Source organism: Microcaecilia unicolor, chromosome 5, assembly GCF_901765095.1.
Source record: "Microcaecilia unicolor chromosome 5, aMicUni1.1, whole genome shotgun sequence".
In the NCBI taxonomy this organism is placed as follows: Eukaryota; Metazoa; Chordata; class Amphibia; order Gymnophiona; family Siphonopidae; genus Microcaecilia; species Microcaecilia unicolor.
In genome coordinates, this window is record NC_044035.1 from 251,800,604 (window position 1) to 251,823,802 (window position 23,199).

At 41.7% G+C, this 23,199-nt stretch overlaps 1 protein-coding gene across 2 annotated transcripts in view; it reads right to left on the minus strand.

Moving 5' to 3' along the window:
• The window catches only part of STXBP5L (syntaxin binding protein 5 like), a 663,841-nt gene that overhangs the window by 577,965 nt on the left and 62,677 nt on the right, over window positions 1-23,199 (minus strand). For both annotated transcript variants that reach the window (XM_030203985.1, XM_030203984.1), the window contains exons 3-4: window positions 7,708-7,789; window positions 2,220-2,320 (exon numbers count right to left, since the gene is read on the minus strand). In XM_030203985.1, the coding sequence (XP_030059845.1) occupies window positions 2,220-2,320; window positions 7,708-7,789 (183 nt within the window). The remainder of the gene's footprint in view (window positions 1-2,219; window positions 2,321-7,707; window positions 7,790-23,199) is intronic.

A 23,199-nucleotide genomic window follows, 5' to 3' on the forward strand; every position in this document is an offset into this window, starting at 1 on the left:
AAAGTCCCTCAACTTCCTGAAGACCACGCAAGATTGGTAGGATGAGGGGTTTTTTTCCTGGCAGGGGCCGTGGACGAGATTGTCATTGGTTCAGAGTGAGTAGAGCAACTAGTGCGCCAAAGTCCAGGTATCTTCAATGATTCCAGTACTTTCATGGGGTTCGGCGAAGAGGCAGAGATGCGGGGTCATCCTTTCAGTCTCCCATGCGTCCTTCACAATGAAGGTCTCCAGGCCCAGCCTATAATTCCTGTGGGAGCTCACTTGACAGAGTTTTATTGGAAGTGGGCCCAGATTACCTCAGATCAGTGGGTTCTACTGGTTATTTGCGAAGGGTACGCCTTAGAGTTTGTGCAGCAACTACCAGATGTATTCCTGAAGTCTCATTTTCATTCTTGTCTAAAGCAGGGACACTCTGGGCAGACTTTGTGACTTGCAGACCATTTGTCCTGTACCATCCTCAGAAACAGGCACGGGTCTGTATTCCATTTATTTTGTTGTCCTGAAGAAAGAAGATTCCTTTCGGCCCATTTTGGATCTCAAAACAGTCAATAGAGTGCTCAAAGTTTCCACCTTTTGTATGGAAACCCTTCACTCCATTATAGTCGTGGTTCAGTCCAGAGAGTTCTTAATGGCTCTGGATTTAACAGAAGCCTATCTGCAGAATCTGATTCATCCTAGTCATCAGCGTTTTCTTCGCTTTGTAGTTTTAGGAAAACGTTATCAGTTTCGTGCTCTGCCTTTTGGCCAGCTCCTCGTACTTTCACAAAGGTTATGGTGGTTTTGGTGGCGGCTCTCCAAAAGGAAGACACCTTAGTACATCCTTACCTGGATGATTGGTTGATTAGAGCAAAGTCGTATCAGGAGAGTCTTCAAGTCACTGCCTGGGTGGTCCAGTTTCTTCAGTCCCTTGGTTGAGTGATAAATCCTCTCAAGAGCCGATGGTTGACAATTCAGTCTCTGGACTATTTGGGGGTGTCCTTCGATACTCTTCAGGGGCATGTGCGTCTTCCACAATGCAGGATCCTCAAGCTTCAAGGTCAAATTTGTTCTCCCCTCCAGACCACAATCCCATATGCAAGGGATTATCTTCAGGTCCTGGGTTCTATGGCAGCAGCGATAGATGTAGTTCCTTGGGCCACAGCACATATGAGACCACTTCAGCATTCTCTCTTGTCCTGTTGGTCTCCACGGACGGATTCTCTGTGCTGATTACCGCTAAGGACTCTGGTTCACAAGAATCTCCGTCGGTGGTTACAAATGGACAATTTGACCAGAGCTCCTTTGGATTCTCCACAATGGATAATATACTGACAACCGAGGCCAGTCTCAGAGGCTGAGGAGCTCATTGTCTAGGACAACTGGCACAGGGCCTTTGGTCTCGGGAGGAAGCATGCTGCAGATCAATCTTTTGGAAACCAGAGCAATTCGATTAGATCTTACCTGCTAATTTACTTTTCTTTAGTCTCACCAGACCGGCCCAGATCCCTCCCTCTACTCTGGTAAACAGTTGGTTCCTTTTTTGGTTTCGTGTGGAACTGCTTTGTATCTTTTTTTATACATAATTGTTTTCCTGTTTTACAATTCAAAAAAAAAAAAAAACAGGACTGCCTGCACTGTATGAGTGGCTGTTATAGTTCTATAAAATTTAATCAGAGCTTGGAGAAGAATATTAATCACCACAAACAACAACACTTCCTCTTCTTATTAATGATACTGTTCTATATTCTTAATTAAAAAGTAAATACACTTTTATATCTCAAAAAAATGGAGGAAAAAGCCTCAACAGAGGGATAAATCTGCAATTTTCAAGGACTGCTAGCTGTCATCACTGGCAAAAAAAACCTCCATTAATAAGGTATTTACTTACTGAAATTTCAAAAAACTTTTAAAGAGAGTTATCTCAAAAAGATGCTGAACTTCTCTCTGTCCCCACGGCCAACTAAGGCCCAAGTTTCAAACTCTTCTTCAGGGTCCGTGGTGGATATAGTTCAATAATGCCACGTTATTGAATCGCTAGCACGGTTTAGTAAAAGAGACCCTTAAATTGGCAAAATTGGGACTTGTAGCCAAAGTTTTATGCCGCCCACTACTGCAAAATAGCAGGCACAAAAAAATATAGCCCCTCCTCCATCCAACAAAATAATCCTGACAATGCACCCTCTTACAAGTTTCTTGTAATATTTTGAAAAATTCGAAGACAGCATGAAAAAGTCTCTTACCGTTCTCTATTAAATTTGAGGGAATGAAGGATAGCTGGCCGTTTCTGTCTCAGATTCCACAAATGAAGTGCATCATCTGCACATGCACTAACCAAGGCACCCTTCAAAAAAAAAAAAAAACCCAAAGAAATATTAGTAACTAAATTTCAAATTTTAAATTCAGCATTTACTATCTGATGTCTAACTGAAATTAATCATGAAACACATTAAAGAGATACAATAAAGCAGACCACCATGAACTATACTATAAGGCATAATACAAAGGTAAGGATTGAATAACGAAGGTCCAAATTTTATTGTTAATATGCAAACAATCCAAGAGGCACTAAACTAAAGAGTACTATTAGAATCCTGCAGGGCACACAAGTGAACATAGTCTGATTCAACAGATGTTAATGTAATCAGTTCCAGAAGAAGGGTGGATAACTAATTTCTTATAATTAGTGGTGCAATACTGAGCAGCATAATTAGCACAAAGTTATACAGATAATTTATCCATAATGTTATGTAGATATTCAGTAGCACTAGACATTTAAATCATGAAGTTGAAAATGTATTTATTTGCTGCATTTGTAGCCCACATTTCCCACCTCTTTGCAGGCTCAATGTGGTGGCTTAACTTTATATGAATAACTCTATATAATTAAGTCTTCTATTTCTGAGGCCAGACTTAGACAAATAATTCTTAAAGCAACTGAAGTTCGTCACTGTTTAGATAACTTTAAGCCTGTCTCTACACAAATGGATACATTTTGGTCATACAGCAACTTAAATGGCCAAAATTTAACAGCACAATCCAAAAAGGTAAAGTTTGCCTATTTGCGGATGATACTAAGATTTGCAACAGAGTGGACACCCAGGAGGGAGTGGAAAGCATGAAAAAGGATCTGAGGAAGCTAGAAGAATGGTCTAAGGTTTGGCAATTAAAATTCAATGCGAAGAAATGCAAAGTGATGCACTTAGGGAGTAGAAACCCACAAGAGACTTATGTGTTAGGCGGGGAGAGTCTGATAGGTACTGAGGGGGAGAGGGATCTTGGGGTGATAGTATCCGAGGATCTGAAGGCGATGAAACAGTGAGACAAGGCGGTGGCCGTAGCGAGAAGGTTGCTAGGCTGTATAGAGAGAGGTGTGATCAGCAGAAGAAAGGAAGTGTTGATGCCCCTGTACAAGTCGTTGGTGAGGCCCCACCTGGAGTATTGTGTTCAGTTATGGAGGCCGTACCTTGCGAAGGATGTTAAAAAAATGGAAGCGGTGCAAAGAAAAGCTACGAGAATGGTACGGGATTTGCGTTCCAAGACGTATGAAGAGAGACTTGCTGACCTGAACATGTATACCCTGGAGGAAAGGAGGAACAGGGGTGATATGATACAGACGTTCAAATATTTGAAAGGTATTAATCCGCAAACAAATCTTTTCCGGAGATGGGAAGGCGGTAGAACGAGAGGACATGAAATGAGGTTGAAGGGGGGCAGCCTCAGGAAAGATGTCAGGAAGTATTTTTTCACAGAGAGGGTGGTGGATGCTTGGAATGCCCTCCCGCGGGAGGTGGTGGAGATGAAAACAGTAACGGAATTCAAACATGCGTGGGATATGCATAAAGGAATCCTGTGCAGAAGGAATGGATCCTCAGCAGCTTAGCCGAAATTGGGTGGCGGAGCAGGTGGGGGGAAGAGGGGTTGGTGGTTGGGAGGCAAGGATAGTGGAGGGCAGACTTATACGGTCTGTGCCAGAGCCAGTGATGGGAGGCGGGACTGGTGGTTGGGAGGCGGGAAGTACTGCTGGGCAGACTTGTACGGTCTGTGCCCTGAATAAGGCAGGTACAAATCAAGGTAAGGTATACACATGTTTGTCTTGTTGGGCAGACTGGATGGACCGTGCAGGTCTTTTTCTGCAGTCATCTACTATGCTACTATGTTACTATGTTATGTATCCAGAGGACTCAGGAAAATGTTAAACAAAAGGTGCCAGGATTGAACTCTGGGGTATACCACAAGTAAGGACCTGAGGGGTCAAAAGAGCAGTGGAAATGGAGACCCAGAAACTGCGGTTGCATAGACAAAAGTTAAGCTATACCAGAACTTGGTCATCTATGCCAATCTTTTTCACAAGTTGTAATAACAACTGGTGAACCACCAGGTTGAACACTGCAGAGCGGTTGAGAGAAACTGTTAGATCTACTCGGCCAAGAACAATATGGACTTCAATGAGGAAGGATGAAAGGACAGTTTCCATACCGTCACCAGGACAGAACCCGGATTGGTGAGTGGAGTATTATTTTATTTTCTAAATAGATGATAAACTGAAAAAATACACATTTCTCCACTAATTTTGATAGAAAACAGAGGTAGAATATAGGTCTGTAGTTTAAAGTAAGGGTGGGATCAAGTCCCAGCTTTTTCAAAATTGGAGAAATTGTTTTCTTCTAGCAACAGGCAGCTTAAATAAATAGTCCAGTGGGGATTGGCCGCATCTTCCAGTACATAAAAATCCTGTTGTACCAGGATTAGACTTCAACTAACAAGCCTTTATCCACCTGCTAATGGCTGAAAGGTAAATCACTGACAAACCCATTAGTGTCCAATGCTTACAGTTCTACAGGGACATAATAGAAAAGTCTACCTCTGCACTGGCAGCCTCTGTGCTTCCTTAGAAGAGAAAAAGGTCTGAATGAACAGCATCATCTTGGTGTGGCAGAAAGTAATCCTAAAATCAGAACCTTCTCTCCAAATGAAGCAATATCATCTTGCACCACGGATGGACATGTGCCCAGAGAAAAGGGTTAGAATGGCTATAGATAACTAGGTGGCTGAGGACCCCAGTATTACTTGGTAACTTGCCTTAGGTGCAAACCTGATGGACCTCACTCATCCCCTAGATAAGATGGGATAATGCTGAGCCAACTTGCTTTGGAAGCACCCCCTCTCCCACTGCATCACTTCCAACACCTCCCCCCCTATGGGTTTGGCATCTCTTTCCCCCTGCCCCCGGTCCAGTCTCTCTTTCTCCCTCATCTCTTTCCCTCCCCCACATTCCTCTAAAGTTTATGTTGGTTGCCGGCGGTGGCAGCAGCAGCACTACAGGCTGCCTTTGGTAAGCCCCTGGTTCTTCTTTCTCCCACATCCTGCTCACAGAAAATTGCATCAGAGGAGGCAGGACGCGGAAGAGCGAAGACCCAGGGGCTGGTCAAAGGAGCCTGTCATGCTGATGATAGTAACTGACAAATTTTAGAGGACCACGGAACAGTGAGAGAGGTAAAGAAGCAGTGCCAGGCCCGCGAGAAGGAAAAGAGAAGGGGAGAGACCGGACCTTGAGGGTTAGGGGGAAGACAAGAAAAAGTTTAACCTGTACATCAGGTAAGGTCAAAGACTGGGTATTTTGGCAACCATAATCGCCAGCACCCTGGGCCAGAGCCTCGATTTCTCCAATGGTTAAGCTGGCACTGCTCAGAAAGGCTTCCCTTTCCACACACAGAAAAGGGATTTACACATTTGTTAGGAACTGGGCAAGACTGGAAATGAGGCAGGCACTATTCTGAAAACACTGGCTTCCTGTATCTACTGCTCTGTCTTGTTTATAAAGCTTTTTCAGGACTCCCACCATATTTTACAGTTCTTCTTCCCTTATATGCTTCACATCCTACTAATGTAGATCACAGAATAGCAATCTCTATCATCTTCCTCCACTATTACATTCCCATTTGGAATCTACTTGTCAATTGGTCTTTTTCTTTATTTACTGGGATTTACTGTAACCAGATGGTAAAAATAAACAAACAAAATTTTTTTTAAATGTACCTGGGCACTTTGGGCAAACCCTGGGAGCCTTTTCCTGTGGCAATGGCGTCCCACCATGGAAAACTGCACGTTCAGCGTGACCATGGCCATTCTGGGCTGCTGGGAAGAAAAGGAGGCCTAGGGGAGAGTAGCAGGAAAGGCCCCGACTGAAGAGGCGGCCTAGTAAAGCCACTGGCATCACTTGCGAGCATGAGCAGTGACATGGAATGCGATGACATCAGCAGCCGTGTTCGGGAGGTTCCCAGAGCAATATAAAACGCTGAGTCACCATTTATTTTAAAAAGTGCTGGTTAGTCCGACAATGATCCGGAAGGGTCCCTTTTGTTTGGGCCACATTATTTTGTGTGATTCACCTTGAACCGCGATCACGCATCTGAAGAAATTTTAGATTGTATTTAAGAATCAGAGACCTGTTCCATGTGGTAGAGGTAGGTGCTAAATAAAGTGACACCAAGTTGAATTTGTGCCAAAAATTGTTTTTATTGCACTTTATATTTAAAAAGTATTAAAATCAATGTTAAAACCATTAAAACCAGATTAAAATGTTTAAAAAGTTAAAACATTAAAAAATATGATAGTGTTTAAAATGTCTTAAAATATGTTTAACACTAACATTCCAATTACGATGTTCACTTTTCTGTATCTATACTGGATCTAGTTTACATAAACTAATTTTAATAATCAGGTATTTGTTTATTATCAACACTAGAATGATTATTGACTTCACTGATGTACATTTGTTCTAAGGTTTTAATAAAAAAGCTAATATGCTTTTCTGTGTTTGTGTATTCACTGAGCTCAGTTTTTTTTTTCTCTGTTGTGAAAAATAAAATGTCCATGTGAATTCTGTGTTCCTCCACTTATCTGTTTCCTGCTTTCTTGTATTATTACTTCTCTCTCTTCATCTATCTTGGCATTGTGACTACTGGCGTTCCTGCCTAAATCAAAATTGCTGCACAGCAAAAGACTAGCCAATGAAAAATAAAAGATGATTTTAAACTACACAGGAATATTTTGCAAGAGTCTCAGCTGGAACATTCAAATGTCCATTTTCATACAATTTCTCAGTTACAGAGAATTTTAAAATGGATTTTCAGTAGAGAAATGTGCTATTCACTAACCACTCCCCCCCCCCCCCCCATTCACTAAGCCGTGCACCCATTCAAAGTGAATGTGATGTCGACATTAGCGCACGGCAGTTGCTAGTGTAGCTTAGAAAATGGAGGTAAACTCTCTCAGCACAAATTTCTCTTTAAAAGAATGATTACTAGTATTTATTTTAAACTGGAGCGAGTGTGCAGGGGGTGGAGGGCTGCAAAAAATAAATATGAATGGTATCTGTATGGGAGGGTTGTAAGATAGGTGAAGTGTAGAAATGAGGGAAGGAAGAAAAGAATATGGATGGTATCTGGGAGGGGGGCTGGGAACAAAGGTGGATGGGTATGGGTGCAAAAATATTGTTTAAAGAAACTTGCAGAATTTTGAATTTTTTGGAGCAGAACTCCAGCAGGAGTAACACTATATAAACTGACTCATCCTCGCCCATTTGTTTGTCTTTGCTGAACCAATGCTGACTGACTCATTCCCATTAAGCAATGTATCTATATCTTATAAATTAATAAGGCAATAAAGTGTACAATTACTTCAACAGAAAATACTGCAGAAAAATGAACAATTTATGCTTTTACGTACCTCATTTATTAAGAACTGTAGATGCAGTACAGCTGCATCGCTATCATGCTGGCAACAGCAGTCTACTCCAGGTCTCCCCAAACTGACAATTAGAAGTCAAGGAAATTGTCATTTTAAGGTATAAGAATTATTAAAGGAAAAATATAAAGCATATTGTCCCAACACATATTAGTATTCATAACACTACTCAATTAGCTAACTGGGAAGCAAGCTGAATATCAAGGGGAATTAGTTTTGCCACACTCCTAGAGCATTTCCCCTACCAAAGATACCCCCAAGAGTATGTACCCACAAACCAAAAATACCCCAACAGCATGCATCTACCTCCTGAAGTCCCCCCCCAAGCATTCACCCATCCTGAACGTCCTCCACAAGAGCATCCATCCCCCCTCCTAGAAATGCCCTTCTCCACCTACCTGTAGGTCCTCCCTAGGCCTAAATAAAAGGTGCCCTGATGGCCTAGGGTAGGACAGGCAGGAGCAATCCCCATCACTCACTACTGTCCATGCTGGTTCTGGGTTCAAAGTGGCAGCACTGGGACAGGCAACTACCTATAAGAACCACTGAGGAACAGACCCACCACTTCTCACCGGAAAGCCTGGGTTACCCATGCCAAACTGATATGCCACTGCCTTTCAGCTTTTTAAGGCTTGAAAGGACAGAAAACATCCACTCTCTTGCACAAGTGAGGTGCATTCTATCTGCCTGATTTATACATTCCTAGAATTCTTGAACCAAGGTTTGATAAATGCCACCCTCAACCCCCCCCCCCCCCCCCCCCCACCAAAGGTTGTCAACTGTTATTTGGATGCCCCCAAGTCTTATCTAAACTAATTTCTTTCCTGAACAAGAGAATCCTCCTAAAAGAAACCTGTTCAGGTGAGGTTCGGAGGCTGATTTGGTATTCCAATGTCTACACCACCATCATACCTATGCCAAACTCATGACCAACATGTGGATAAGATTTTACAAGGCATGAGCTAAACACAGCACTTAATTCCAGATATCTTGCCCCAGAGCCTTCAAGGACCCCTCAAGGAGTTGTCTTCCCCTCTGTAGGAGGGCCCTAACTATGTAACCACCCCTCCCCCCCCCCAAACAGCCATCTGAACTAACATATTTGTGAAGATATGCATTAGTAGTGCCTCTAACTTCCTATACAGTGCTATTGCACCTTCCACAGGAATAGTCATGTGGATATTTTACTGCTGTGACCAAGGCTTCCACTTTAGGAATCCACAGACAACTTCCTGTCCTCTTTGGGGAGGAGATGAAACAGTCACAAAATCCTGGTGCCCCTGAAATCTCTCTACAGTGCCTACAATTCGACCAGTATTACATGCAACATCACTTTATGAAAGGGAATGACCTGGAGGGCTTCCACAGCACATCCAGTAATAGATCCCCTTCTTTGGCCTCTTCCATATTCCTAACAAGAATCTGGAAAGCATCCATCACTCTGTATATCATGGTATGAAGCTAATCCTTCCAGAACAGATGAACCAAACACAATGCATCTCCTCCTCTTCATGCAAGCCACTGAACTTTCCGAGGGAGTCCAGCAGGGACTGAGGGTTTTCCAGTGAGTAGCATATACACAGGGTTTTCCAGTGAGTAGCATATACACAGTATTTTTAAACATTTTTTTTTAATGATCCTAAACATTCAACCAATAACTTTGATTCCAGTTTTCTTAAAAGAACACAATCTCTTTAAGCATCTGAAAGGCAATTTTCTAAGCTTATGTATAGAGAGACATGCGTCAATTAGGCACCAAAAGTGGCTGCCTTGAACGTTTTTGGTTTTTTTTTGCTTTTTTCTGGATTTAGCTGGCATCTTTCTTGATGGTAGCTGTAGGTGAGCTACATTCAGGTACACTAGGTATTTCCCTATCCCCAGGTGAATTAGAATCAAATTTTGTTTGTTTTTGGCCCTAATAATTTATATTAAGTAATTAAATTGAGTTCCTATATTTCAATCCAGTCACTACAGATAATATAATATGTCAAGCAACTGCGTTTCCAATTTTACATCAATTTATTCTTCTTATAAATACCACTTTATGGTTTTAACATATCAAACAGTGTGCTTATATCTACATTCACTCACTCTCAAACCACATACATACACCTCACATCTAAACTCATTAAATCTGCTTCAAACCAAAGGTGACCACATGATACTAGGATATCACTTCCTGTTAAACAGGTTGACAACTTATAATTGGTTCTTTACAAATATGCTAAGGTACTTAGCAAAACAGTTGCATTATCACTTTTTCTTTTCAAAATTGCAATGACACAACATAAATGTCACTTATCACTTTTAAGAAGCCTCAGTTCATAATAATTGTATTTTCCATCCAATCAAACGACTCCTCAAGCTTCACAGTTGGTATCAAGTAATTAGTTCTTACAGTTACGTCGTCATTCTCAGTTACTAGTGTCACGGTTCTTCCTTAGGTAATCTCTTATTAGCTCACTACTCCACCCTCCGTAATGGCCAAAATTAAACATTCAGAACCAGATGTAATCTTAATCATTAAACCCAATGCTTGCACTGCGTTTCGCCAACCGGCATCTTCAGGGGTTTAACTTTTATCTTATAGCTGGCTGCTTACACAGGATCGACCTCACTCAAAGGACGCCATTTTTCCAGATTTAATGAGTTTAGATGTGAGGTGTATCTATGTGGTTTGAGAGTGAGTGAATGTAGATATAAGCACACTGTTTGATATGTTAAAACCATAAAGTGGTATTTATAAGAATAAATTGATGTAAAATTGGAAACGCAGTTGTTTGACTTATATTAATAATTTATATTGGGATACCATTAGGAGCATTGAACACCACAACCAATGAAACATAAAACGTAAGAGCCATACTGACTCAGACCAATGATCCATCTAGCTCAGTATCCTGTTTCCAACAGTGGCCAAGCCAGACAGAAACCCAAATCGTGACAACATTCCATGCTACCAATCCCAGGGCAAGCAGCTGCTTCCCCATGTCTGTCAGCAGACTATAGAGTTTTCCACTAGCATATGTGCCAGCGTACCACATACATTACACGTCACACATTCAGAATCTAATTTTGTACTTATGGCAATGGAAGGTTAAGTGACTTGCCCAAGATCACAGGGCCCAGCAGCAAGATTTGAACCTGGCTTTGCTGGTTGTCAGCCTGGTACTGTAACCACTAGTCTACTACTCCACAAAGCTGCAGAACTTTCTGTTAGAGAAAGAGGTTTGGAGCCAGGTGACACGCAGCGTGCTTTCACTGCAGTGGTCAAGGCCGAGGGCCATGAGGAGCAGGGAGAAGGAGCACGCAGAGGAGAGGAAGCTGCCAGAGTTATAGAATTGCTGCCATAGAGTACACAAATGTAAATAACTAGCCATTAAGCCAGTTATTTAGACAAAGAGTTGAATGGTACTCTCAGGAAGCAGAGATGATCGACGTTTGTCAATAATAAATCCTGCTTTGGAGAATAAAATGTTCACATGGAACTGTGGTTGTTGGAGTACAAAGATAACGTCTTGCCAATTTTGAGAGAGCTTGGTACTGGGTACTTGGTGCAGCATCTTCTCCACCAGTCTAAAACGTGAACTTCTCCAGTTGAAGAACTACAGGTTGCTCCTCATCTTCATCAGAGCTAGGTAGCAGATTGAATTCCATTTTCTTCTGTGGTTGTTTTTGGGGAGATAGTTGAAACCCGAGTATCTTCACGTTCTGTATAAGTAAGAAATGACAACTTCTTGAAGTGTACATCCAAAGCACATGCTATGAACAAAAACTTAAACATTGAACTCTGCTTGCGCCTGCTAAATTCTGCACAAAATGTCTCATTAAAGCAAATTATGCATGCAGAATCATCATCAGATATGGTAAACGCACGCATCAAATGGCAAATTGTAGGCAGAAGAACTAAACAGGATACATATTTCTCACCACTGTGGTGTTCTGTGGAAAATTTGCATGGTTCGAGCACTTTATAACGTTTTTCAATCTTCTCCCATTCTGCCTTTGTTAAGAGTGCAGGTGAGTTTTTATGCTCTGCCAAAGTTGGCATTACTGGCTCCTTGTGTTTCAGCAGCCGCTCCAACATATCAAAGGTACTGTTCCACCTTGTTGGTACATCTTGGATAGCTGCTCTTCAGGCAATTCTTTTAATTGCTGTTGTTTATGAAGCTCTGAAGTGTTGGCAGAACTGTGTTTGAAGTGACATACTATCCTTCGACATTTGCAAAGAGCCACATCAATTCCAGCCTCTTGTATAGCATCATTTACACAGAGCTGCAGTACATGCGCCATACAAGGAATGTGCTCATACAGCAGAAGAGAAGCTGCTTTAATCATATTTCTAGCATTATCAGTCCCAAAAGTAGAAATTGTATTTGAAGATGCCATTCATCAAGTACATATTTGACATGGTCAGCTACATGTTCAGCTGTGTGTCTCTTTAAAATTAAAAATTCCAAGAGCCATTGACTAAAGACACCAGTTTTCACTGATGAAATGCACAATTGTTCCAAGATAGCACTCATTCCCAACAGAAGTCCAATAATCTGCTGTTATAGATACACATGAAGCTTTTGATAAGTGCATCATTTTTTTCCTGCTTTTTAGGATCACAAAGTTCAGATAATTTTCACCTAATGGTAGCTCATGAAGGCAACACAGAGTCAGAAGTGGCCACCTGGAGAAGTCTCTGCAGCCCTGAATCTGTTGCAAGATTAACCGGTCTGCAGTCCATAGCAAGCCTATCAACGATTTGGTCATTGCATCAGCTTTCGCCTTACTTACAACAGTTGATTTTCTGAAGAAGTTTTCAATTTTCTGGTTGTCAGATGAATCTGAAGTTCCAGGAACTGAAGCGTTTGATGAGTGAACAAAAGGATGTTTGCTTTTAAGGTAGAAGGTCAGCATTGTAAGGCTTCTATGGTATTTGAAATCATTAGAATACTGTATTTGCAAACAAGTAGCTCTCTTGTCCTTAAAACAAAAGTCACCGTTTAGAAATCTTTATCACTGTCTGTTGCCATTTTATCTCTTCACAGTTTTGAAGGAGGGAGTCCCAGATTGAGTGGGGTCGGTGGCACTGGCAGCTCCGAGTGGGGTCGGCGGCTCTAATTGTGCAGTCCTACCAAAATATATTTTTTTAGTACCTTTCTTGTCTGGTGATTTTATTTTATCATCTTCCCTTCCTCTTCCTCTCTCTTCCTCTCCATTCCATGGGCACCATGTCCACCATTCCCACGAATTAAGCCCAGATTTAACATGTCAGTAATTAAAGCTCTTTAAATATATATTAGGGCTGTACATCCATTAAGAGTTTCAATCATACGATTGAGCCAATTAAATTTCTTAATCACATGATTTATCGCATGATACAAATGGGCTCCATCTCCTCCTTTCCCTTCTACTCCATAGGCATCATCTCCTTCCCCTCCCCTCTATGGGCATCATCTCATCCTCTCTCTTACCCGCCCCTCCTCTCCACGGACACCAAATCATCCCTTCCCTTACCATCCGCTCCATGGGCATCATCTCATCCCTTCCCTTACCCATCCCTCCCCTACATGGGCACCATCTCCTCCCTTTCCTCCTTTCATGATCACCATTGATTCCCTTCTCTTTGCTCGCCTCCCCTATTTCCAGCATCCTTCCCTGCCCCCCACCCCGTTCACATCTTTCTCTCTGTCATCTCTTTTCTGCTTCCTCTTTCTCCTGTGCTTCCCGCCCCATCCATGCCGTGGTCCACATCTTTGTCTTCTTTTCTTTTCTGCATTAAGTTGATTGCTATCAACAGTATTTTGTGATTTTCAGCTATTTAGTTTTTGTTGATTGAATACATTAATATTGCTGAAATTTCCCTTGCAAATATTTTTGTGTTTTTCATGATATAGTAGGATATAGCCATATCATGGGAACCCCGTACATCTGTCAATCATAAAGGAAAAGTTTTGGTTTGATTTTTTGTTAAAGAACTGAAAAGGAAGCACAGAGCACACCCAGAACCCTGGGCCGAAGTCTTCCACAGGCGGGATTGCAGAATGGTGTCACTGACTAAAGAAAGGAGAAATTTTATGTCTTACCGGATAATTATCTTTCTTTAGTCAGCCTCACCGTTTTGCACAAATGGGATGTACCAGATCTACTGGATGGAGTAAAATGATGGCTCTACCAAAGTCCAAGCAGACACCAGCCAACACATCCCATCTGTACTGCTTAGCAAAGGAATGGAGCAACAACCACGTGGCTACCCTGTAAAACTCCTCAGGGGTCACCGCCCAGGCCTCCACCCAGGAAGCAGTCTTAAGCCCTAATAGAATGGGCCTTCAGCCCCTAAGGCACCGGACGGTTCTTGCAGATGTAGGTGGACTCAATGGCCAACTTAATCCACTTCGCAATGGAGGCCTTAGAGGCCACCTGCCAAGGCACAAAGAGGTGGTCAGACAAAACCAGAAAAGCATCTTCCAGACATTCAGCTTGTGAAGCCTCTGGTCCAAAATGCCAATCACCACCCCCCCTCCCCAATCATAGAGGACGGCAAGCAGACCTCCTGATTCACATGGAACGAAGACACCACCTTTGGAAGAAAGGAGGGAACCATATGTAAGGACACAGAGTCCTCCAAAATGGCATTTCCAAGTTACAGAGTAACTAAATTGAAAAAAATATTTTGAGTTCTCTTTTGAATACTTGGCTGTTAAAATCTGGAATGGATTACCAAATTTTATTAGATGCTCTCATTCTTATTTTTTTATCTAGAAAGCGTTTGAAGACATATTTCTATTTATGTTTTATATACTGCCAAGTCTCTCAAAGGATCCAAAGCAGTTAAACTGAATAAGCTTTCACATAAAAGGGAATTACATTTAGTTAACTATAAGTTATATTAGGGGCATAGCAAGACTTGACATTTTTGTTTTGGGGGGGGGGGGTAGAGGTGACATGGACTGGGGTACTAGGCATATAGGTGTGACTAGTGTTTAGGAGTATACCAAATAATGCTTTAGAGTGAACTTTATGATGGATTTATAAGTAAACAATCTGTTCTGTATCAATATAAACCAAATTTACACTTATGGAAACTTTGGAAACACTGATTTTTAAATCTCTTCCTTCTGTCACTCACAGAACACAGACCAATCTTCACCAATTACAGAATAAAGGACCAAAAATTAGAAAAACACTAAGAAATCACATTCTCTATAAGAAGTACAGCACAGGAGAAATAAAAATGCATTATCTACTGTGGGAAGCAAAATGCAAGATCACGTTCTACCCCAAAATAAAAGCACAAATAAATTATCTGGATACTGTATATATATATGGCCTCCCTTGCTCTCAGTAAAATACAGGTCAATGGCTCAGGCTCAGGCTAAAGAGCTAGGCCTCTACAAGCAAATGGCTCATAATAAGAGCTGGGCTTCTCTTAAAAATCCAAAGTCATCTCTGATACAAAATACATTTTTCTGCAGCACAAGCTGAACTGAGTTCTCAGGGAGCTGGCACGGGAGGGGGTCCTTTGCTCTTATAAACATGCCTGGGACTGGCATCGGTGAAGAATCATGAAAGATGTTTTGGGCTAATGAAAGTAGATAAAGGGGTAGATGTACGTAGTTAGAGAGTACTCAGAGGGAGGGGGGAGCTGAGAAGAGCTGAGAAGAGCAGAGTGACTGATGAAGTCATCTCGCCAGCTGTGCTTTGCACCCCTTTTGTGTATAGTTAGAACCTGGGACCCAATGAAGTCACCCTTATCGGTTCCTTATCAACTGATAAGGGATAGCAAGTTCTGCTGACAAAGCTGGATCCCATTGGAATCCATTGGGTTGAGACAGTATAAAGGAAGCACCTCGAGAGGTGTAAGATGCAGAGGCAGATGCAGATGCTGATGGAGGAGAAAGACAGAGCACCACCGAGAGCTGATGTGTCGTGTGATTCTGTTCCACTGTATGATTGACTGACTTGCTGGTATCCTCATTATTGGGTAATGTATCAATGCTAATTAATACTAATAAACTATATCTCTTTAACTAATTAAAACTGGGTTCCTCTTTAATTACAGACTTAGCTACAGCTGAGTCTGTACCGAACTGCCATGAGCAGATTCAAGGTTGGGAAAGCTAGATATTTGGAGGGCATATGTAACTTTGCCCAGAGAGATGAGACGGGCCACTGCTTCCGCTGCCTGATTAGCAAAGGCAGATTCTAAGAAAATAAACAATACCCATGAAAAGTTTAAAAGAAAAACAAAAACAAAACTTACACAATGGGCCCAATATTCAGACCGCAGGACACAGCCCGCATAAGTGCCGCAATCGGCACCGACCCTAGATATTCAATGCCAGGCTGTTTCTGGTGACTGGCAATGAACATCCAATAGGACACAAAGCAGTCATAAACAAAACAAATTGTTTAACCACCCTTAGGTTTTGCCTTTGGGTTTAACAAGCAATACCATCTGCATGTAAGGTCAATCTATGTTGAAGGCATATGCCCTAAATATGCAATACTTGGTTGCAATAATGAAACAGTGATGGAATACTCAAACAGAGGGTAGCCAACAGATTTAGTTTCCACTGAAAATAATTAACTTTGTATGAACATAAATGTCATTCAACTCCAACTGTTCTACTGCTGCTTTCACTTAGCCATCACTATTCCAGGAACTCATCTATATACAAAGATTAGCCCACCCCCGTAAAAAAAAAAACACATGCCTTTTACAACCAAACAGACTTGAAGAAGAAATAAATATATACCACAGAACTGGGAAATGTTGGCATATTTAGACTGACTCTGGACTGAAGGTAGCTCTGCCCTCATTATTCAATCTCTCTCTAACAAACAATATGAAGTGCATTTTTATAATATACCACTGCATTCCACAAAACAAAAGGAGCAACTTCCCACAAACATTCTCTCTGTTTTGATCTAGGCACAGGAAAAAAAGATTTTAAATGCTCCCAGGTGAGATATGTGATAAATAAGTAAAATACATAAACAGATAGAAACTCAGAATATTGAGCACCTGATTATTTATTTGTGGCATTTGTATCCCACATTTTCCCACCTCTTTGTAGGCTCATAACATGATGTCTGTTTTAGTGGCCATTTACCAGGAGAAAAAAAAAATCTCTGCAGAAATACAATGCTTGCTATGGTATCCCTAAAACCAGCCCCTCCAAATGGCATACTGATTACAATTTATAATAAATTACAACTCTACCTAGGAAAAGTTATTCTGTTATTATACGTTCTCTGTGTACATTCATATGCTGCACAAGTCAGTGTGTTTATTTTTATTTATATTGACATTTGTATCCCACATTAGCCCAGAGTTGAGGTTCAAAGTGGCTTACAATCCAATCTAGTATATACATATTATAGTTACTCAACATTTTTTCTTTATCAGAAGATTTATAATTCTTCTATATTCAGTAATATAAAAAAACGTTACAAAAATAGTTTATGAATTATTTTACAAGGTTGTATGTGTTACAAACACACAATTATAAGCAATTACACAGGATAAAGTTTGAAATAACATTTTATATAAAAGTGGTCATTCCTGTCTTCCAATATCTTGTTGCAGGAACTATCTTAAACCCAGCCCTGGGCTAAGCTGAACAATTGTTACCTAAGTTTCTTTATTCAAAGATTTTGCAAAACACGAAAGAGGAACAAGAAACAGCAAACTGAAAGCCTTGACATTGTGATACACATTACAGCTAAGATATAGAGGCTCATTTTCAAAGTACTTAGATTTACAAAGTTCCATAAGATACTATGGAACTTTGTAAGTCTAAGTGCTTTGAAAATGAGCCCCAATCAGGCAGTATCCTAGACTAAAGAAGATAGAGGAGACCATTTATCTATGAATTTATGCATCTTATTGGATTTCTTTGCTAGATATATTTCAAATGTACATAAGTACATAAGTATTGCCATATTGGGACAGACCAAGAGGGGCATAATCGAACGTCGCTGGCGATCTATTTTGGCGGCGGCACAACAGCTGGTTGGAACCGTATTATCGAGAAAGATGGCCAGCCATCTTTTTTTCGATAATACAGTTTAGCCCGGCCAAATGCCAGAGTTCGCCGAGTTTCAGATCGCTGGTTTTGTTTTTCAGCGATAATGGAAATAATGCCGGCCATCTCAAACCCGGCGAAATCCAAGGCATTTGGTCATGGGAGGAGCCAGCATTTGTAGTGCGCTGGTCCCCCTGACATGTCAGGATATCAACCGGGCACTTCTAAAAATGTTTTTAAAAAATACAAAATTAGCTCCCAGTCCATAGCTCCCTTACCTTGGGTGCTGAGCCCCCAAATCCCACCCCCACCCCAAACCCACCCCAAACCCACTCCCCACAACTCTACTCCATTACCATAGCTCTTATAGGTGAAGGGGAGCACCTACATGTGGGTACAGTGGGTTTTGGGGAGGTTTGGAGGGCTCAACACTTAGCACCACAAGTGGTAACAGGTAGGGGGGGATGGACCTAGGTCTGCCTGCCTGAAGTGCACTGCATCCATTAAAAACTGTTCCAGGGACCTGCATACTGCTGTCAGGGAGCTGGGTATGACATTTGAGGCTGGCATACAGGCTGGTAAAAAAAGGTTTTTATTTTTATTTTTTTAGTGTGGGAGGGGGTTGGTGACCACTGGGGGACTACAGGGAGGTCATCCCCCATTCCCTCCGGTGGTCAACTGGTCAGTTGGGGCACCTTTTTGAGGCTTGGTCGTGAAAATAAAAGGACCAAGTAAACCCGGCGAAATACTGAGTAACGCCGCTTTTTTTTTTTCCATTATCCGCAAAAGCCGGCCATCTGGTAGCCATGCCCATGCCCGCCCATGTCCCGCCTTCGCTACACCACCAACACGCCCCCTTGAACTTTCACTGGCGTGGCGACAGGAACGGCGATGGTGTCAAAAAAGCCACCTTCGATCATACCGATTTCACCGCTTTTGAGAGATTGCCGGCCATCTCCCGATTTATGTCAGAAGATCGCCAGCAATCACTTTCGAAAATAAGCCTGCAAAGGTCCATCAAGCCCAGCATCCTGCTTCCAACAGTGGCCAATCCAGGTAACAAATACCTGGCAAGATACCAAAACACTGCAATACATTTTATGCAGCTTATTCCAGAAATAAGCAGTGGAGTTTCCCCAAGTCCATTTTAATAATGGTCTATAGACTTTTCCTTCAGGAAGCCGCCCAAACCTTTTTTAAAGTCTCCTAAGCTAACCACCTTTACCACATTCTCTGGCAAAAAATTCCAGATACATGTTGAGTGAAGAAAACGTTTTGTTTTAAATTTTCTACTTTGTAGCTTCATTGCATGACCCCTAGTCCTAATATTTTTGGAAACAGTAAACAGGCGCTTCACATCTATCCGTTCCACTCCATTCATTATTTTATAGACCTCTATCATATCTCCACTCAGCCTTCTTTTCACCAAGCTGAAGAGTCCTAGACGATTTAGCCTTTCCATATAAGGAAGTTGTCCCCTTTATCATTTTTGTCACCCTTCTCTGCACCTTTTCTAATTCCACTATATCATTTTTGAGATGAAGCAACCAGAATTGAACTCAATATTCAAGGTGCAGTCGCACCATGGAGCAATACAAAGGCATTATTATGTCCTCATTTTTGTTTTCCATTCCTTTCCTAATAACACCTAACATTCTATTTGTTTTCTTAGCCGAAGCAGCACACTGAGCAGAAGGTTTAAATGTATCATCAACGACAATGGAATGCACCACTAATTTATAGGTGGTGCATACCAAACTCCTCCACGGATAGCTTGTGTTAACCACTGCTCAACAAAACACAGCTGTAGCGCCGAGTCTACATTATTTGTTTTTATAACACGAACACCATACTCAAAAAAATTTCAACTATTAATAGCTGTAAGGTATTTTAACTAAAACAAGGGTACGTACCACAAAAATCTAATGCACATCATCTCCCTCACCAAAGAGAGCTAGTAGCCCTAACCAGGCTACACCTCTCTCTCATGAACAGCGGAGGATGCGGGAACATAGCAAGCAGCGTTTCCCTCCAAGCTCCAGCAGGACCAGCAAAAAAGAGGCAGAAAGCGGAAACCCCATATAGCAAGGCATATGCATTTCATCACCCTCAAGAGCTCACTCGCCAAGCACCCCACTTGTGCAGGAGCACCCCTCTCGTCCAGGGCTCCCCCCCCCCTTTGCCCCTGGTTGGTCCTCATCCACTGTCCCCAGATATGTCTACCTCTCCCCTCCCCATCTACAGTCCAGTGTCTCTCTCTCCACCCCCCTAACCTATACAGTCTAGTATCTACTACTACTACTAATCATTTCTATAGCGCTACTAGACGTACGCAGCGCTGTACACTTGAACATGAAGAGAGAGTCCCTGCTCGACAGAGCTTACAATCTAATTAGGACAGACAAACAAGAGATAAGGGAATATTAAGGTGAGGATGATAAAATAAGGGTTCTGAGCAAGTGAATAAGGGTTAGGAGTTAAAAGCAGCATCAAAAAGGTGGGTTTTTAGCTTAGATTTGAAGACAGCCAGAGATGGAGCTTGACGTACATGTACAGGAAGTCTATTCCAGGCATATGGTGCAGCAAGATAAAAGGAACGGAGTCTGGAGTTAGCGGTGGAGGAGAAGGGTGCAGATAAGAAAGATTTACCCAGTGAACAGAGTTCCCGGGGAGGAACGTAGGGAGAGATGAGAGTGGAGAGGTACTGAGGAGCTGCAGAGTGAATGCCCTTATAGGTCAATAAGAGGAGTTTGGACTGTATGCGGAAACGGATAGGAAGCCAGTGAAATGACTTGAGGAGAGGGCTAATATGAGCATAACGACCCTGGCGGAATATTAGTCGTGCAGCAGAATTTTGAACAGATTGAAGAGGAGAGATATGGCTAAGTGGAAGACCTGTGAGAAGCAAGTTGCAATAGTCTTAGCGGGAGGTGATAAGGGTTCTGGTAGTGTGCTCAGAAAGGAAAGGTCAAATTTTGCTGATGTAGAGAAAGAAACAACAGGTTTTGGCAATCTGCTGAATATGTTCAGAGAAGGAGAGCGAGGAGTCAAAGATGACCCCAAGGTTACGAGCTGATGAGACAGGAAGGATGAGCATGTTATCCACAGAAATAGAGAATGGGGGAAGAGGAGAGGTTGGTTTAGGGGGAAAGATAAGAAGCTCAGTCTTGGTCATGTTTAGTTTCAGATGGCGCTAAGACATCCAGGCAGCAATGCCAGACAGGCAGGCTGATACTTTGGCCTGGGTTTCGACTGAGATTTCTGGTGTGGAGAGGTAGATCTGGGAGTCATCAGCGTAAAGATGATTCTGAAAACCATGGGATGAGATCAGAGTACCAAGGGAAGAAGTATAGATGGAGAAGAGAAGAGGTCCCAGGACAGATCCCTGAGGTACACCAACTGACAGTGGGATAGAAGTAGAAGAGGATCCACTATAGTATACACTAAAGGTACGCTGGGAGAGAGAAGAAGAAAACCAGGAAAGAACAGAGCCCTGAAATCCAAGTATCTCTCTCTCCACTCCCCTAAGAAGCGAAGTCCAATCATCAGGTATTTCTCCCTCAATCTCAAACTGAAAAATATAAGTGGGATCAAATAAAAATGGTACCAAAAAGAATGAGAACGTGGATACAGCAGCTCACAGGTTTGTTTGCATTGTTTTGAGGGTACGGGAAATCGATATGACAGCTGCACGGGGGGAGCAGAAAGAGAGATTAACCTCTGAGACTTCACCTTTTTGATGTCTTGCTCGTGTTCTCAATCAAACTTCCTTGAGCAGTGAGCCATACTTCAATTTTCAAACCTCCTGACTAATCACATAAAAACAGCTTTTACCAAAATTATCATATCACTACCATGTAATGATTCTCTGTACCTATTTCCCTCCCCAAAAATCTGTTTCTCCTTGGTTGATTAGTTTGGGGGCCGATAGTATTCCATTAACCCACATCTGTGCCTGTGGTAGATAATATAGCACCCGTATTGCTTCCTGGAAGAACCCACTTATTCCATATGCTTCTAATGTCCCAAATAAAAAATCCCATATCACTCTATCAAATGCCTTTTTGTCATCGAAGCTGACTAACACAGATGGCGTGGCCTGTTTGGATACTACTTGACCAGCCTACATTTTAAAAAAGAAACTTCATATGGGGCTTCATTTTATAAAAGAGAATGCGGTACCAAGAGACTTCATACTAGATGTGGGGTTTAAATATAACTCCTTCTGTATAGTGGAAAAATAAAGCCTACATAAGAACTTATTCCTTTAATCTCTTTTCTAGTAATTACCTAGCTAAGTAACATCTCAATTTGTATGATAATAGGTACAAATGTTCACTATGCAAATTGCACATGGCAAATTGCTTCAATTTTGAAATCAAATGTATTTTTACTCAAGTCACTGAGTAAGAAATTAAATATTCACAGCATGTTCCATTTAACTCGTTAATGAAAATTATATGAATTTTCAGAGAACTAGAAACGGGCAAATAGTATTGGTGTGACATAGTAACATAGTAAATGACGGCAGAAAAAGACCTGCATGGTCCATCCAGTCTGCCCAACAAGACAAACTCATGTGTGCTACTTTTTGTGTATACCCTACTTTGATTTGTACCTGTCCTCTTCAGGGCACAGACCGTATAAGTCTGTCCAGCACTATCCCCGCCTCCCAACCACCAGCCCCGCCTCCCACCACTGGCTCTGGCACAGACCGTATAAGTCTGCCCAGCACTATCCTCGCCTCCCACCACCAGCTGGCTCTGCCACCCAATCTCGGCTAAGCTCCTTAGGATCCATTCCTTCTGAATAGGATTCCTTTATGTTTATCCCACGCGTGGGAGGAGAGGGAGTGGTAATGGTTTTACATAAACAATTGACCCAGTATAACTTATATTTAAATTCTCGTGGTAATCTGGAATTTATACATACTTAGCCTAATTTTAGGTTTTAAAATCTAAATACCAGATAGTGCATTTTCTTTTTCAGTCCAACAGAACTTAAATCTAAACACTGTGTGCTCCGATTCACTATATATTTTACAGTACGTAATAAGTTCTGTTAAAAAAATTATTAGCATATCATGAGCAGTTGATACGATGTACAATGTTAGGATAGACCAATAGTCCGTCAAGCCAAGCATCCTGTCTTCAACAGTTATCAATTAAGTACCCAGTAGACCTTAATGGGAAGATATTTTCCCTGTGGCTCATTACCAGAAACAAGAAGTGGCAACCCCCATACACACACACACACACTATAGATAAGCAAAATAGCCTAAGCTATCAAAGCTTTGTTGACACAAACAACAATATGCAATATTGGAGTGTGTTTTTCCCCTTACTCACAGGAAGTATCCTTTAAATACAGGAACATACCCAATCTCATTTTCTGTTAAAAACAGCTTTAAAATGCCTGACAGACTATGAATCTCCTGGGGGAACAATTTGGC